The 18,803-nt window shown below is 39.8% G+C and overlaps 1 protein-coding gene across 10 annotated transcripts in view; it reads left to right on the plus strand.

Moving 5' to 3' along the window:
- MBOAT2 (membrane bound O-acyltransferase domain containing 2) overlaps nt 1-18,803 on the plus strand; it is a 148,555-nt gene that overhangs the window by 52,954 nt on the left and 76,798 nt on the right. For 9 of the 10 annotated variants that reach the window (XM_002812309.6, XM_063713489.1, XM_054548410.2 and 6 more), the window contains one exon: nt 7,701-7,778. The exons of the other annotated variant lie outside the window; for it this stretch is intronic. In XM_002812309.6, coding sequence (XP_002812355.5) covers nt 7,701-7,778 — 78 coding nt within the window. The remainder of the gene's footprint in view (nt 1-7,700; nt 7,779-18,803) is intronic. 10 annotated transcript variants of the gene reach the window in all.

Below are 18,803 nucleotides of genomic sequence, written 5' to 3' on the forward strand. Positions count from 1 at the left end.
AATTAAAAATGAAAACTATATGATCATCTCAATAGATGTGAGAAAAGCTTTCAATAAAATCCAACATCCTGTCATGATAAAAAACTCTTAAGAAACTAGGCATCAAAGGAACATACCTCAAAATACCAAGAGCCATTAATGATAAGCCCACAGCCAATATCATACTGAATGGGCAAAAACTGGAAGCATTTGGCTGGGCGCAGTGGCTCATGCCTGTAATCCCAGCACTTTGGGAGGCTGAGACGGGCGGATCACAAGGTCAGGAGGTCGAGAACATCCTGGCTAACACGGTGAAACCCCGTCTCTACTAAAAATACAAAAAATTAGCCAGGCATGGTGGCAGGCACCTGTAGTCCCAGCTACTTGGGAGACTGAGGGTAGGAGAATGGCGTGAACCCAGGAGGCAGAGCTTGCAGTGAGCTGAGATTGCGCCACTGCACTCCAGCCTGAGTGACAGCGCGAGACTCCATCTCAAAACAAACAAAACAAGACAAAACAAAACAACTGGAAGCATTTCCTTGAGAACAGGAACAAGAGAAGGATGCCCACTCTCACCACTCCTGTTCAACATAGTTCTGGAAGTGCTAGCCCCAGCAGTTAGGCAAGAGAAAGAAATAAAAGGCATCCAAATAGGAAAAGAAGTCAAACTCTTGGTCTTTGCTGATGATATGATTCTATACTTAGAAAACCCTAAGGACTCCTACAGAAGGCTGTTAGAACTGATAAATGATTGTAGCAAAATTTCAGGCTACAAGATCGATGTACAGAAATCAGCAGCATTTCTATATACCAATAATGTTCAAGCTGAGAGCCAAATCAAGAATGTAATCTCATTTACAATAGCCACACAGACAAAAAAAAAAAAAACCTAGGAATACATCTAACTAGGGAGGTGAAAGATCTTTACAAGGAGAGTTTCAAAACACTGCTAAAAGAAATCATAGGTGACACAACAAATGGTAAAACCTCTCAGCTTGTGGATTGGAAGAGTCAATGCCACTAAAATGGCCATACTGCCCAAAGCAATTTCTATCAAACTACCAATGTCATTTTTCACAGAATTGGAAAAAACTATGCTAAAGTTCATATGGAACCAAAAAAGAGCCCGAATAGCCAAAGCAATCTTGAGCAAAATGAACAAAGCTGGAGGTGTCATACTACATGACTTAAAACTATGCTATAAGGATCCAGTAACCAAAACAGCATGATACTGGTACAAAACAGACACAAACCAATGGAACAGAATAGAGGACTGCAAAATAAAGCCACACACCTACAGCCATCTAATCGTCAACAAAATTGACAAAAATAAAGACTGGGGAAAGGACTGCCTAGTCAATAAATGGTGCTGGTATAATTGGCTAGGCATATGCAGAAGAATGAAACTGGACCCCTACCTTTCACCATGTACAAAAATTAACTCAAGATGGAGTAAAGATTTAAATGTAAGACCTCAAACTATAAGAATCCTGAAAAAAAAGCGAAGAACATCATTTTATCTGGGCCTTGACCTTGGGAAAGGATTTATGACTAAGTCCTCAAAAGCAATTGCAACAAAAACAAAAATTGACAAGTGGGACCTAATTAGAACCAAAGAGCTTCTGCACAGCAAAAGAAACTATCAACAGAGTAAACAGACCACTTACAGAATGGGAGAAAACATTTGCTAACTATGGATTTGACAAAGGTTTAATATCCAGAATCTATAAGGAACTTAAACAGTTGAACAGGCAAAAAGCAAATAATCCCATTAAAAATGGGTGAAAGCCATGAAAAGACACTTTTCAAAAGAAGACATACAAGTGTTCAACAAACATGAAAAAATTACTCCACATTACTAATCATCAGAGAAATGCAAATCAAAACCACCATGAGATACCATCACATACCAGTCAGAATGGTTATTATTAAAAAGTCAAAACACAATGGATATTGGCAAGGCTGTGGAGAAAAGAGAATGCTTCATACAACGTTGGGAAAGTAAGTTAGTTCGGCCACTGTAGAAAGCAGTTTGCAGATTTCTTAAAGAACTTAAAACAACTACCGTTTCACCCAGCAATCCCATTACTGGGTATATACCCCAAGGAAAACAAATTATTCTACCAAAAAGACACATGCATTTCCCTGTTAATCACAACAGTGTTCACAATAGCAAAGACATGGAATCAACCTAGATGCTCATCAATGCTGGACTGGATAAAGAAAATGTGATACATATACACCATGGAATACCACACAGCTATAAAAAAGAATGAAATCATGCCCTTTGCAGCAACATGGATGGAGCTGGAGGCCATTATCCTATGCAAATTAACATAGGAACAGAAAACCAAATATTGCATGGCCTCACTTATAAGTGGGAGCTAAACATTGGGTACTCATGGACATAAAGATGGCAACAGTAGTCACTGGGGACTACTAGAGGTGGGAGATAAGGAGGGGAGCAACAGTTGAAAAACTAACTGTTGGGTACTATGCTCAGTACCTGGGTGATGGGATCATTCATACCCTAAACCTCATCATTATGGAATATACCTAGGTACTGCACATGTATCCCCTGAATCTAAAATAGAAGCTGGAAAAAATATTTTTTTGTTATTCCAACAATGTTCACGGTATCTTTACCAGGAGTAGACTCCATCTGAAGGAATCACTTTCTTTGCTCATCCATAAGAAGCAATTACTCGTCTGTTGAGAAGTTTTATCATGAGATTGCAGTAATCAGTCACATCTTTAGGCTTCACTCCTAGTTTTTTTGCTATTTTCCACCACATCTGGAGTTACTTCCTCCACTGAAGTCTCAAACCCCTCAATGTCATCCGTGAGGGTTGGAATCAACCTCTTCCAAACTGATGCTAATGTTTATATTTTGACCTCCTCCCATGAATCACAAATGTATTTAGTGGCATCTAGAATGGTGAATCCTTTCCAGAAAGTTTTCAATTTAGTTTGCCTAGATCCATCAGAGGAATCACTATCTATGGCAGCTATAGCCCTACGAAATGTATTTCTTAAATAACAAGACTTGAAAGTCAGAATTGCTCCCTGATCTGCAGGCTGCATAATGGGTATTGTGTTAGCAGGTATGGAAACAACATTAATCTCCTTGTCCACCTCTGTCAGAGCTCTTGGATAATCAGGTGTGTTGTCAATATGCAGGAATATTTTGAAAGAAATCTTTTTTTCTGAGCAATGGATCTCGACAAGGGGCTTATAATATTCAGTAAACAATGCTGCAGAGCTGCTGTGGTTCAGACTTTGTTTTTTCATTAACAGAGTACAGGCAGAATCAATTTAGCATAATTCTTAAGGGCTCCAGCATTTTTGGAATGGTAAATGAACATTGGCTTCAACTTAAAGTCACCAGCTGCATTAGCCTGTCCTTTGAAGCTTTGAAATCAGGCGTTGACTTCTCCTCTCTAGCTATGAAAGTTCTCTATGGCATCTTCTTCCAGTAGGAGGCTATTTGATCTACATTGAAAATCTTTTGCGTAGTGTAGCCGCCTTCATCAGTGATCTTAGATCTTCTGGGTAACTTGCTGCAGCATCTAGATAACCTCAGCACTTGCTGCTTCACCTTGGATTTTTATTTCTGGAGATGGCTTCTTTCCTTAAACATCATGAGCCAGTGTCTGCTAGCTTCAAAATTTTCTTCTGCAGCTTCACCTCTCTCCATTGAAGAGAGTTTAGGGTCTTGATTTGTGCTAGGCTTTGGCTTAAGGAATGTTTGGCTGGTTTGAGCTTCTGTCCAGACAATTAAACTTTCTCTATATTAGCACCAATGCTGTTTTGCTTTCTTATCATTTGTGTGTTCAGTGGAGTAGCACTCTCAGTTTCCTTCCATAACCTTTTCTTTGTATTTACAACATGACTAACTGGTGCAAGAAGCTTGGCTTTCAGCCTGTCTTGGCTTTTGACATACCATCGTCACTAAGCTTAATCATTTTTAGTTTTTGATTTAATGTGAGAGACATACAACTTTTCCTTTCACTTGAACACTTAGAGGCCATTGTAGGTTAATTAATAGGCCTAATTTCAATAATTGTTGTCTCTCTGGAATGGGGAAGCCTCAGGAGATGGAGAGAGACAGGAAGACAGAGACTGCTGGTCAGTGGAGCAGTCAGAACACACCTAACATTTATCAATTAAGTTCTTATGTGGGCACAGTTTGTGGTGCCCCCAAACGATTGCAGTAGTAACATTGAAGATCGCTGATCGCAGATCACAGGTAAAATAATATTGAAAAAGTTTGAAATATTGTTGAGAATTAACCAAAATACGACAGAGAGACATGAAGTCTCAGCAGGTGCTATTGGAAAAATGGTGCCAAGAAGCTGACACGATGCAGGGTTGCCACAGACCTTCAAGTTGGAAAAATCTCAGTATCTGCAAAGCATAGTAAGGCAAAGTGCAGTAAAACAAGTCATGCCTGTAACTGATCGTTTACCTGCTTCTCTTTGGTCTTAGCTTTTTTTTTTTAAAACGATCATCTGCAAGTTCCTTTTAAGTGAGAATTAATTTAGACTTTAATTATTTATTTAAATGTCCTTGATAATAACACTATAGGGTAATGGAATAGAGAGCTTCAACTCTGAAGTCAGGCAAACCTGTATTCCAGTGTGGGTGCCTTGGTCTGATGGCTGTATGACTTTGGACATGTTATTTAGCCACTCTGAGCTTCACTTTCCTCGTCTGTGAAATAGAACCAGTGATTACTGTGAGAAATAAATCTGTAAAACTACAGAAAGAACATGGCGTGATAGCTAGTCATTATGAACATGGAAAGTTACTCAGAGTCATTCATCTGTTACTACTGTCATCCAGAGTGATGCAGATTGGAAATTTTTGTGTTTATCTGATCTCTTTTTTAGCATGTATCGTACAGTATTGAAGTAATCTATTTATTCTTGTCTTTCTCTCTAGACTGGGAGTTCTATGAGGACATAAACTGTCTCACTGACTCTTGTATTTCTAGTGTTCAGTACAGTGCCATTCAGAAGGTAGACATTCAGTAAAGATTAGTGGAACAGTTGAAGAGATGTTTTCAACCTTTTTTTAAACCTGTGCTCTTTTTTTTTTTTTTTTTTTTTGCTAAAAATAAACCTTAACTTGCCTTTAGTGTGACTTGAAATTCAGAAGAGTTAAAATGTGATATCTGAAAACAAACTAATGTTTTGTGACAAAGTATTGTTTCATTTTCAAAGCACTTATTAGGTAGCTTTAAAGATGATGATCCACAGCCCATGGGGTTCCATTCTACCTGGCTGCATTCCTTAGAGAATCAGCCAGTGGATAAATTGCCCCGAAACAACTTGAGTTTTGATGTCAGTTGGAATATACTGACTAGATATATGATCTTAGTTTCCTCAGTTCTGAAATTATGAGAGTTGGATTATAATAGACTTTTAACATATCTATCTTTAATTTTTACTTTACTAATAATACTTAATAGTTGAGTGCTTACTACGTGCTAGATAACCCCGTCAACGATTTTCATGTATTGTCTCTTAATCCTGAAAAATCTCAAGTGGCTACTGTGTTTATTATGGTCACTTTACCAATGAGAACAAGCAGAGTAGCTGAGTACAGAAAATTAGGAAGAATATCACCAGTGCATTCATTGAGTGGAAAAGCAACTGAATGCTTGTTGTGGAGGTCAGTGAGATAGAGGTAAATGCAGATTCACCTTCTACTGCTAAACTTGGATTGTTGCAACGATGAAGGCTTACACAGCAGGAGGCTGCCCAAATATTATACTGCTCTCCAAAGATGGCCAAACGTATCACCTGAATGGCGATGTCAGGAGACGAGGGGGCACCTTAAGGTGATATGAGGCAACATAGCACTATTTGAGAAGTAAGACTTGTAGCTTCTAAAGTTGTAATATATCCCTTATGTTTCAAGAAATTTAACATAGCAAAGGAACACTTTTTTCCCCCAAGAGTCCTCAAAAATGTGTTTTCCGTGTTTAAGATAAGTACCTGTATTGAGTTCTACTCTCAATTTAAGAAGCCCTTAAGGGTGTTCTAGCAGCCCTTGTCACCTTTCCCACGAAGTCAGAAGTCAGCCAGTGAATTGCTAGTGTTGGCAACAAATAAGAGGTAGATCATTAATTTGAAAAGTGTGTGTTTTAATTGTTTTTTAAAAAGGCTTTCTTCTATTTCCTTTTATACTCATTTAGGTTTTTCTGCTTCCTCTGATTATAATCATATTAAAAAAAGGCCAACATTATTTTCGTGTGTGTGTCTCTCTCTGTGTGTGTGTGTGTGTGTGTGTGTGTGTGTGTGTGTGTGTGTCAGTGTCAGTCAAACAGATAGACTGACCTATTCTGTACAGCAGGTCAAATAAGTTTCTCCTACTGGCCTGCCTTGGAGACTATTAGTGATTTATAGTATTTCTGTGGAAAAATGTGTTCAAAATTTTGCATAACTTTTCCACATTGGAGGTGCCTGTTATTCCATAAAGATTAAGTTTAAAAGTTATTTTAATCATAGGTTAACACCCTTAGTAGTAGTTTAAAATTAAAGTAGATTTAGAGGTTCAAGAAAAAAAATAAAATACTTTAAATTGTGCCTGATGATTCAAAAATTTTATTTTAAATTGTTCATGCCACCAAAGGGGAAAGAAAGTAGAGAGAGTGTGTGCGCATGCAGGGACATGCATAAATTAGGGATAGTTTTGATTGATTTTAGTCACAGACATCCTAATCATGTTTTGGCTGAATTTTGTGAGATGAGTAAATTATCTCATTTAATGGTGGATTTCAAGAATATTGGAATATTAGAAAATACTGTGTCATGGGCTGGGTGCGGTGGCTCATGCCTGTAATCCCAGTACTTTGGGAGGCCGAGGCGGGTGGATCACGAGGTCAGGAGTTCGAGACCAACCTGGCCAACATAGTGAAACCCTGTCTACTAAAAATACAAAAAATTAGCTGGGTGTGGTGGTGGGCACCTGTAATCCCAGCTGCTCGGGAGCCTGAGGCAGGAGAATCTCTTGAACCCAGGAGGTGGAGGTTGCAGTGAGCCGAGATCGCGCCACTGCACTCCAGCCCAGGCAACAGTGTGAGACTCCGTCTCAAAAAAAAAGGAAAAGACCATGTCATGTTAGCCAGAATGTTTGTACATAAGTTACAGCAAATTAAAATGAATGAATTTGATTTATGTAAGGAAGTTTATTTCACTTTAGCTATCATGTATTGAGAAGAGTATACCCTTTTCTTTTGTAAATTCTAATATTTAGTACTTTTTTTGTTTTGTCAGTCATATTGTTAAAAAGGTAAAGGCAGAGTACAAAGTTGGTATTGGAGAAACTAGTTTGGGAAAACAACTGATGTTCTGTCAGGACAATCCTGAAATTCGTATTAATTACTTTTTAAAATAATTGTGCCATGAGTTACGAAGAAAGCTATAATCCTGAGCCATGTAATCCCACACAGCTTCCATGCAGCCAGGAGACATGGAGTGCTGGGCACTGGGCATGGCTTTAGGCCTTGTTTTTTCCCCCCAGCTCTTCTGGAGCCTGTGGTATGGGACTCTCTCTTTAGGGTGTCCACAGGATTTTAAGCTTCTGAAGTTTCATTTCTTATTTTTTTTTCTGGGAATACTGTGTTATGCATAAGTATTTTTTAGCTTAATTCACTTCAGCTTGATGTTTGTGACTTGGCATCCCTCTTCTAATAGTGCTCTTACTTTTTGTAGGTATGCCTTACACTTTCTTGTACAAAGTGGAATTTCCTACTGTATCATGATCATCATAGGAGTGGAGAACATGCACAAGTAAGTATTCACTTTGTTCACATGCAAATATATATTTCACTTGAATAGAATTGCATCAGAATAGAATTTTATTTATTACATTAAAAGTAATTCTGAATTGTGATAACTTTTTAAAGAAGAATTGTCATAAATACAAAAATAAAATCATTGGTATGCATCATTCTTCTTTTTACTTAAAGCACCATTGACATTTTGGGATGGATGATTCATTGACATTCAGGACTAACCTGTGCATTGTAGGATGTTAGGTAGCATTCCTGGCTTTTACCCCCTAGATGCCAGTAGCACCCCTTGAGCTGTGACAACCATAAATGTTTCCAGATATTTTCACATGTCTCTTGGAGAAGCGAAATTGCCTGCTGTTAAGAACCACTGGCTTAGTCTGTAGGTGATAGAAGTGGAGAGATGCAGTGAAGTGAGTAGACTGGAGAGAGAGTTAGAAGGACCAGTAGGAAATAAGGTGTCAAGGATGACTTCTGTGTTTCTGGCTTGAACAGTAGGGTAGATGGAAGCACTGTCTTCTGAGGTGGGGAGTCCTGAAAGTGGGAAGCATGTTGAAGGTGGCATAGAGCATTTCAAGTGGGTATATATTCAGTCTCTAAACAGTGTTTGGTATATAGTAAACACTCAATGAATTTTTGCTGTGTAAGTGGATGCTGACTTTAAGATATCTGTAAGACATATAATAGGAGATTGGTAAGTAAGACATTTAGTAGGAGCTGGGTAGCCGGGCTAGAGATGGAAATTTGGGAATAGAGATGAATAAAATGTACTTGATTGAAAACCCAGGGACAGAGTCTATTTAGCAGATCCTGCTGGGTGTTCTGCAATGTCTGAGCTATGATGTGTGACCTATGTACCATATTTCTGAATTCTGAATCACATATGTCTGCAAGAACTTTGTATAAAGAATCAGACATATGGCTTTTATTAGCTTTTTTCTAACTCTCATTCTATTTTGCATTTTCCGTATTTGGCACTGTCAGTCACTACATCTGTTGTAATGTGTACTGTCTTCTCCATTTCCATTGACATCGCCTGCACTGAATTTTCTTTTTTTTCTGTAAACCAACCCTTACAAGTTCCTGATGTTTTTATTTTAATTTTTATAATTAAAGAGAGGATATTTAGATGGTGTTTCAGATGAAGCAATTTTTATAGGTTTATGACCCTATTTTTAAAAAAACTTGTACCTCTGATGGGTTCAAAGTGATGCTACAATTAATATCTGATGCAAAACATATTAATCAGGTTTAGAATAGATTAGATTAGATTACTGAAAACAGGGGACTTACATACATTTAGGCCAAAGCAAAAGTAATATGCTTTTCAGTTGGAAGGTTAGTGAATTCATGTTTAGCAATGGGAAATTGTTTCTTTTTCTGAAAGGCAGTTGCAGTCTGTGAAGTTAACTTTGTAATACTTTAGACTTGCACTGCTGAGTATGACAGCCACTAGTGTGACTGTGTAAGTTTAAATTAATTAAAATTTAGAATTCAGTTCCTTAGTTACACTAGCCACATTTCTTTCTTTCTTTTTTTTTTTTTGAGACCAAGTCTCACTCTGTCACCTAGGCTGGAGTGCGGTGGCGCAATCTCAGCTCATTGCAACCTCTGCCTCCCGGGTTTAAGCGATTCTCCTGCCTCAGCCTCCCGAGTAGCTGGGATTACAGTCACACACCACCACGCCCATATACTAGCCGCATTTCAAGTGCTCACTAGCCACATATGGCTAGTGGCTACATGGACAGTGCAGATAGAGAACATTTCTCTCATTGCAGAAAATGATATGGGATAGTGCTGCTTTAGAGACATACAGTTGTATAAAATTAGTAATGTTACTCTTTTACAGTAAGTATTCAGGGAGATAATGCTACTTGCTTATATGCTGCTGATATTTAGGATAGAATCTTGGTGTTGTAATTTGACACTATTGATGTAGAAGATTAGGGCAGGTAAGTAAGGTTTGCCATGTGAGTAAATTGCTAGGGTTGGCAGTAAATAGCGGGTGGATAATTAATTTGAAAAGTACGTATTTTAATCACTTTTTTAGCTCCGTTCTATTTAGCTTATACCCATATATATATTTTTCTATGACTTTACTTTTTTACTTTTTTTTCTTATCTGAATATGCTCATTTTTTTTTTCTGCTTAGGCCTTTACAATAATTAAAAATGTTTAATGGGTCAGACCAAATACACTAGATGGGACTTAGAGCATTTTTATGTGTTGTCCAAAGGTATTGTTTATGTGGAATACAATCTGTTTACTTCTTTCAGTCTAGTTTTACATGGTATACATTTCTTACATTATGTTTTAATATATTTCTTTGACTAGCCAGAGTTTAAGTCTTTAAAATGAAAGATTTGAACTTATCTAAGTACTGAACAGTTTTTAAATTCTTGCCTCTCTCTGCTATGTGATTTTTTTTTGCTTTATGCTCTTTATGAGATATTCATAATGTAGTTATTGTACTTGCTTTGATTGACCCATGTGTAAATTCAAATATATATATATACACACACACACACGTATACACACTTTATTTTTGTAATTCCCTTTAATGCCTCTATGGTATGTTTTATTATTCTGATTCATATCTTACCTTTAAAATGTAATCTAGGCCAGGCACAGTGGCTCACGCCTGTAATCCCAGCTCTTAGGGAGGCCAAGGCAGGTGGATCACTTGAAGCCAGGAGTTTGAGACCAGCCTGGCCAACATGGGGAAACCCCATCTCTACTAAAAATAGAAAAAATTAGCCAGGCATGGTGGTGCATGCCCGTAATCCCAGCTACTCGGGAGGTTGAGGCAGGAGAATTGCTTGAACCGGGGAGGTGGAGGTTGCAGTGAGCCAAGATCGCGCAACTGCACTCCAGCCTGTGCAACAGAGCAAGACTCTATCTCAAAAAAAAAAAAAAAAAAGAGAGAGAGAAGAAAATGGAAAAGTTCTATCATTGCAGCATTGACTTTCTCCCTGCTCTCTGCCTTTTATGCCTTAGTACATCCGTTCCTTCTCTTTACATTTCCAGTACCTTGTTTTCTGTCCCCCATTAAGACGTAGAAGGGAAGAGGGGGCTGATTGTGTACCCCACTGGCAGTTTCACTGCTTGAGAGGTGGTGGTGCCTTATTGTATAAGTAAGCAAGCAGAGACTGAGTTGTTAGGTAACTGAGGACGTGTAGCTGGAAAACAGCGGGTATGAACTGGTATCTGTTCTGTTCTGAGCATGCTGTTTTAAGTAATCTAATTTCATTTGACTGAAATTTATTTGCACGATCTGTCACAGGTAATTTGCCCTTTATCTCTTTTTATGAAACGAAAAACTATTGCTGTTAAAGGAATTACAATATCAGCAGACAGAGGAGAATCTTTCTTGAGATATGGGATGAGAAAGTTCAAGTGACTTTCTTTCTTGTGATTTTGACATCATGTAATGTTTTAGAACCATTTCCAGAGTTTATTCTGGGTGTGTATGTGTTTGAAGATTGCTCCAGGGAAAGGATTGGCCATGTGTCTTTTCTGGCCTCAGATGACCTCCCTGCTCCCCAGGGATTGTGTGCTCTGGAAAGCGGCCACGGAAGCCCGTTTCCTAGGACCTGTGTGGTGTGGAGGGTCTGAGAGCGTCTTTGGCCTGTGTCTCTGACCCTGCAGCCTGGCATAAGCTTGCTTGCTTCAGCATAAGTCCTGAAGCGGTGCCTCAGCCCTGATCTCCTTGTCCTAGAACCTCCCTTCATCCCTGTCACAAGACATCTTTACCCCATGCTCCCGCTGCAGTTGATGCCATCGGACTCTGTCCTGCCATTTTCTTTGGCTCCAGCAGTCCCAGGTCCTCTGACTGTAGGCCAGGATGAGTGAGCAGCAGGATTTACTCAAGTGCCACCTTGTCGGGGCTTCGGGCCTCCATCGGGTTCAGCTGTGGAGTGTGTTCCCCAGGCATAGGACATGGATGTAGGGGACAAGTGGCTGTGCCAGAGTGCAAAGGGACAGAATTGAGATTAAGTTCCTGAGATGCACCAGTATCAGTCTCCATTTAGTAGAAAGATTCCTTCACTGTTGTGTGGTAGACAGAATTCCAGTAAGGGCGATGAATCATGAAATCAGGCTGTTTTATTGGTTCATTCATTCATTCATCTTATTTATCACACCCCTCTCATGTGCTAGGCACTGTACTCAGCTTCTCCTCCAAGGAGTTCAGTATGGCAGGAGGCATGTGAACACATTTTAATATTGTGTGCTAAGAGCTCTGGTGGGAGAGAGTTTACAAAAATAGCTAACCCAGCTAGGAGCAAGCAACTCAGGGCAGAGCTTCCTTGGGGGGCATGGTATGTGAATTAGATATGAGGACTCTTAAGTAGCTGAAGAGGTAGCAAGGACAGACTTTACTGCAGGATGGACAGCACAGGCAGAGGCGTGGAGGCATGAAACGTGGCAGCATGAAACACGGTAGCATGAAACACAGTGGTCTGAAACACGGCATGAAATGTGACCTCATGAGACATGGTGGCGTGAGACACGACAGCATGAAACGTGGCAGCATGAAACACAGCGGCATGAAACGTGGAGGCATGAAACGTGGCACGAAATGTGGAGGCATGAAACGTGGAGGCATGAAACACAGTGGCATGAAACACAGTGGCACGAAATGTGGAGGCATGAAACGTGGTGGCATGAAACGTGGCGGCATGAAACACGGTGGCATGGAACACGGCGTGGAAGCACTGGCAGCTTAATAAGTAGCCTGACTATAGGGGATGGTGAGGTGTATGTATATGCTAGAGAGAGAGCGTGTGCCCAAGCATATGAGCTTGGTGGGGGTGGGGTGACACCATTACATCTCAAGGCATGCTTTCCCAGCCATTTCCCTTTGGCCAAAGTATATTGTTTGTGTAACAGTCCTTTCGTCCTCTCAAATGAGAAGCAAATGCATCAAATGTGTTTCATGTACTAAGGGAACAGAGATACAGAGAGGGCTAAATTTCTCTTTTATCTAGCATTTATTTAGTATATACAATTTAAAAATAGACACACATGTGCCTTGCCTATAAAAAAATGTATGATCTGGCTATGGAGACAATCCCTACATGCGTCTCAATGTGTGCCACAACCAGCACCATTTAAACCAGGCCCCGAGGTAGGTGCAATCTGTGTGCTTGGACTTCCCTCTCATAGAAATTCAGCACCGTGGTGGCAGTCACATGCACATAGCACTGTTTGACGTGATCTTGCTTGTTTACGTCTTGGTCTGTCTCTCCCTGGCGAGTGTGAGTGATAGGAGAGCAGGAGCACGTCCTGCCTATCTCACACGCCACTTAATCCCCAGGGCCTCGCAGAGTGCGTGGCAAGTGGTACGGTCTCAGTAAATACTTCTTAAAAGAGTGAGTTTAGGATACAGCCTGGTTTTGTCCACCCTCTACCAACTCCTTTGCCTTGTTCTCCATGACTGCGCTTCCTTCCTTCCTGGAAAATGTCTCTTTTCTGCAGGCGTGGTTCGCTGTGTTCCCTCTGTCTGGAGTGTTCTTCATCCTCCCTCTCCTCCTGACTCTCAGATTTCACTGTATTACATCCCTAGCGAGTCTTGCTGAGATGTCTCAATCTAGGACAAATGATTTGTTACACATCCTCTTGTGGAATTGTGTTCCTTTCCTTCAGAGAATCTATCTCAGTTCTTAATGATAAATGTTTGAGAGTTAACTTGAGGAATGTGTTTCGCCCTCATTGACTGCAAATTCTGTGATGGCCATTATGCTGTGCCTGTTTTGTTTTCTGAATATAGTCAGTACCTAAGAGATTGTATGCTCTCAGTGAGTGTTCGCTGGTGAATAGATGAGTGATGACATGACTTCCGCATCACAGCACACCTTGTCCAAGGAGCCCCCTGGAACTCCTGCTTCCCAGCCATAGCCCCTGCCTCATTTAGAACACTGGAATCCACCTCAGGGCCTGCCCCATGGGGGTCTCATGAAAGCCGCTGTAGACTCCCTGTCTCCTTTTCTGTGGCCCTGGAGCAAGTCTCATCCCTAATTCTTGTACCTGCAGCAGCTCTTGTCGGACTGTATTCTCTCTGTTCCCAGGGAAGAAGCAGAGGGGTGGAAATGAGGGAAGGGCCGAATATAGGGAGCCTCTCCACTTAGGCTGTGGAAGAAGGGGAAGAGGAATGTGTTTCAGGCATACCTAATTGGAATTAGGAAGATATTTTCCCTGGCGAAGGCAGCACAATGTGGCCATGGTCTGCGATATTCAAGAGTGGAAGCCTGTTAACCTTGAGAAGTTAAGCTGAAAATTTTCTTTATAACTTGGCAAGTAATTTTCTTTCTTTTTTTCTTTTTTTTGTTTGAGATGGAGTCTCCCTCTGTAGCTCAGGCTGAGTGCAGTGGCACAATCTTGGCTCACTGCAACCTCTGTCTCCCGGGTCCCGGTTCAAGCAATTCTCCTGCCTCAGCCTCCCAAGTAGCTGCGATTACAGGCATGCACCACTATGCCCAGCTAATTTTTGTATTTTTAGTAGAGACGGGGTTTCACCATATTGGCCAGAATGGTCTTGAACTCCTGACCTTTGATCTGCCTGCCTTGGCCTCCCAGAGTGCTGGGATTACAGGCAAGTAATTTTCAACAAGATAAATGACCTAAAGAAAAATGTAAAAGATGTAAGTATATGCAGTAAATTATTGTATAGATCTAATGGGTTGCCTCGCTGTGTATGGAATTCTATTGTCAAAGCTGTAGGAAAGTGATTTTAAACCTCCCATCCTATGGTTCAGCTGCCCACCAATTTGAACAAACGTTTATTGTCGGCCAAAGTATTTCCAGGAACTCAAAGATAAATGAGATAGGCTCCTTACCCTCTGAAATGAACAGTTGAGTTGGGAACATTACAGTGTCATTCCTGCAACAAATGTTTGTTATGCTGATGCTGGGATCTAGTGATGAATAAAAAAGACAGACTCTGTCCCATCATGAAGCTTACAGTCAAACTACCCACCACAGGCAATTACTGTTACAAAAGAAGCCTGTACCAAAGACTGGGGGGTATCCTGGAGGGAACAGCTGTGGTGGAAAGTAGTAAAACTATGTATCAGCCACTGACTGTATTCAGTAGAATAAAAAAGTTACAAATGATTTACAGATATTTGGTGTTAAGTAGAATGATGCCAACATATACTTATTTTAAAAATTGGGAAATATATTTTCCTCAGATGCCTACTTTATTGATGATAAAATTGAACAGCAGACAAGGACATGAAAAAAGATTGAATTTAAACTCTGATTCCCACCGGGTGGCCTTAGTGATTGATTTTTATGAGCACTGGTTGGAGTCAGATATATATGGGTTTGAATTCAAGCTCTGCTAAGTTTCCATTACTTTCAGAACCTTGGCTAAGTCACTTTACTTTTCCAGGCTTAAATTGGATTAAATCAGTAATTTAGATGAGGAGCAGGGTACCTGCATGCTTCATATTGTGGGCACGTAGGTAAACTTTTCTTGGAATAGTGGGTTCAGCTACCAAGAAGAGGTGTTCGGACTTCTAGATCAAATCCTTTCAAAGGTCATTTTTACTTCTGAAGTATTTTGCTGTTTTTTTTCTCTCTCCTGATTATGTGATGTTTTTAAGTATTCATACTGTCATATTTATCACTGTGTCCTGCAGTTCATTTTCTTCCCCCCAGAGTGTGAACTCCTTGGCAGGGATATTTTACTCTTTCTAAAATCCCGCTGTTGAGCATACAGATGATAGGAGCTCAGTAAGTGAAGTTATCTGTTGTATTCTGTTCTATCAAATGAGTATTTGTGAGTTCTTGCCTTTGACTCTTTTTAACATTTTTTTGGCTGGGTATTGGTTCCTGGTGTAAGAGATTTCCAAACAGATGCTTCTCACTCGTGCTCTTGGCCTTGAATGCCACACTTGATGGGTTGACTTGCTGTAGTTAGTCTCCTGGTGTTCTCTGCTTCTCTTCCCTCTTGCTTTTCTTCCTCTTAGGCTCTCCACAGGTCAGCGGACATGGTAACTGGCAAAGTGGGGTGGAGTCAGGGCAGGAAGAGGCAGCTCGGGCTGCCGTGGCCTCTATCTCAATCCACCATGACCCTGAAGAGCAGACTGTCCTGGAGTCCGTGTTACCTGTCATCTGCCGGTACTCACAGCACTCCTACAGTGGCTTCCTAGATAGAAATGTCATCAGGAACTGCCTCAACTCTACTGGAAATGAATGATGATCTTGGAAGTGCCATCTAGCAGGCAGAAGGCTCAAGTCATTTGAAAATGTGTCCTCATGGAGTTAATTAGCAGTGGTTAGTGGCTTGGCAGGAACTCTGCGGGGAAAATACTAACTTCACTGAGGACAATCCCATGATCCCACAAGAGAGAATAAAATGTGGCGGCAAGGAAAGTGGACTTTAGATTGTTTTCTTGTATGTTCTCTTTGGACCATATTTACCAGCCTTTCAGGGGTTTGGAATAAAGGTACAGGCCCTCTTGGTATTGCTGTGCTAACCTAAGATAAAAGTTGAATTTCATTTGGGAAACTGTGAGTAATTCTAAAGTTGATTTTTTGATATTATCTTATCCTCCTAAGAGTTAATGTTTCAGTAATTACCATGTATCAGTCACTGTGATAAGCACATGCTGTTGCATCCTAGCAACAGCACTTACCGGTTTGTGTGTTATGCCTCTTTCACCAAGAAACAGAAGTTAGTAAATGGTGATCTAGGATTTGAATTAGTTGTGTCCCATTCCACTCAGGGCTTTTTATTATTATTTCTAAGCAGTAACCATTATGATTATGACATTGTGTCATTAAAAAAAATACTCTAAATAGACTGAGGAGAGTTTGTGGAGCCAACAGGGTCTCTGAACAAAAGCAGGGGTTGTAGGTGTTGGTGATTGTTCATCAGAGCAAATATGCATATATCTCTATCCAAAAGAATGTGGTTGCCTTTTGGCATATTGTGCTTAGGATGTAAGGGTTTTAAAATATTCTCAGTTCCCTTAGAGGAGTTACTTGGTAATAGGTAATCGGATGTCCAGGTCCTGTTGGATTTCTGAAAGATTTTCAGAACATAGCATTGTGCCATCAAATCCTTCACTCAGGAAAGGGTGTGATTGAGATTCCTTTGTATACTGGTAAGCTAATGTAGTGTCTCTTTTGGAGGTGTTATATTTGAATTAACTTTATTTCAAATTGTAAACTGAATCCCTGTTGAGGTTTCAGTCATTCTTGAGCAAGTAAGGGAAGCACTTTTTTTTTTTCTTGGATCGAGGGCTTTTATATGAAGTGGGGGGATTCTGTTAATTAGAGGGATGATAAGACTAATAACACGTTTTTGGTAAATAAAGGCATTACTTTGGACATTCTGAACCTATTAGAGTAAAAAGAAGTTCACATAGATTGCTCATAGAATGGGGCTCTGCCAGATCAGGACTGTCTAAAAGGTCAGTTTGATAGTTAATGCCCCAAATTAATCAATTAAGAAATCAAAAGATGTCATTCGTGGTGGCTCATGCCTGTAACCCCAAGTGCTTTGGGAGGCTGGGGTGGGAGGATTGCTTGAGGGCAGGAGTTCAAAACCAGCCTGTACAACATAGTGAAACCCTGCCTCTACAAAAATTATATAACTTAGCCAGATTTGGTGATATACCTGTAGTCCCAGCTACTTGAGGAGGGCAGGAGGATTGCTGAATCCAAGAGTTCAAGCCAGCAGTGAACTGTGATTGTGCCACTGTACTCTAGGCTGGGCAACAGAGCAAGACCCTGTTTCCGCCCTCTCTTCCACTCAAAAAATTTTCAAGATATCATCCAATTTGATGATATATCTGATCTTGAAAATAATGATATATTACTGAAACATAACTAGGTAGTTGTAGTAACTTAAAATAAGAATATTACTCTTTATGATAAAGTACAAGGATGCATCTTTTGCCTTTGGGTACTTCTAGAAACTAATCTTACTTTTACACCAAGATCCTAATCCTTGCCAGAACACTGAAAGAAAAATTAAGAGCCCATGCAACCATCCATTAGAATGATAAAAAAAAAATTCAGCTGTTACAATACCATGCCATTTATATAAAAATTGTGGTTCATGTTGAAGTTTTGTGAGAAAAGAAGCATGAGTGAAAGGGGTATTTTTTCAACTTTTGCTTAGTAAATGAGGAAATTGTCTTAGACAGTTGGGACTTGCTAAATGATGAACTCTACCTGTGATGTGCTGTGTTGTTATAAATGTATAGACTTGACATGTGCATGTTCTGTGGTCACTGTGTTAGAAAGAGTATGGTTTAATAGAGCCTTTGGCCTTTGATTTTGGAATTTGAATGATGGAGTGATTTCTATGTGCCACTTTGCTGAGTGTTTTTTTTTTTTTTCTCCTAAATACTGTATCCCATTTAACTGTTGAAACAATCCTGTGTAGGAAGTGTTACTGTCTACTTGTACAGATGGGGACACTGAGGTTCCAGAAGATTAAATCACTTCAACAAGGTCACAAAACCAGTAACTGGCAGCTCTAGAAGTCTGTGAAATTCATTAGTCTTGTTGAGGTTTGTTAGATTCTTTATTTAGTGAGATTCTTGTAAAGAAGTTTTTATTTAAGTTGGAGAAACAAAAATACTTTTACTTGCTTACCTGCTAGCATAAAAATCTTGGTTTACTTTTTGAAAGAATAGCAGGCACCATTGAGACACTGTATTGTGACTGGCTTCTTCTCTGTCTTCTTCATCAGGATGTAGTATTGGGAGTCTTTAAAAAATATTTTAACCCTTAAATAAATATCTGAGTGTAATAGTGATTTTATTTTCTAGAATCTCTCCCTTTATTTAAAATTGTTCAACCTTCTGTAAGTGCTTTGCTTGCAGTTGGTATTTATTAAAATACTAATAAATATAGACTTCAAAATAGTATTTTAATATCAGCTGACTAAAAATATAACTTTAGAATCTTGTAGATAAATTAACTGTGTAGGGAAAAAATGACTTCCTCCTACTTGTTGCTAGCTTATTAAACAGTCCTTATTTAGAGTAGTTATGGAAAAGAC

The sequence above is a fragment of the Pongo abelii genome, chromosome 12 (genome assembly GCF_028885655.2).
Source record: "Pongo abelii isolate AG06213 chromosome 12, NHGRI_mPonAbe1-v2.0_pri, whole genome shotgun sequence".
Taxonomy (NCBI): domain Eukaryota; kingdom Metazoa; phylum Chordata; class Mammalia; order Primates; family Hominidae; genus Pongo; species Pongo abelii.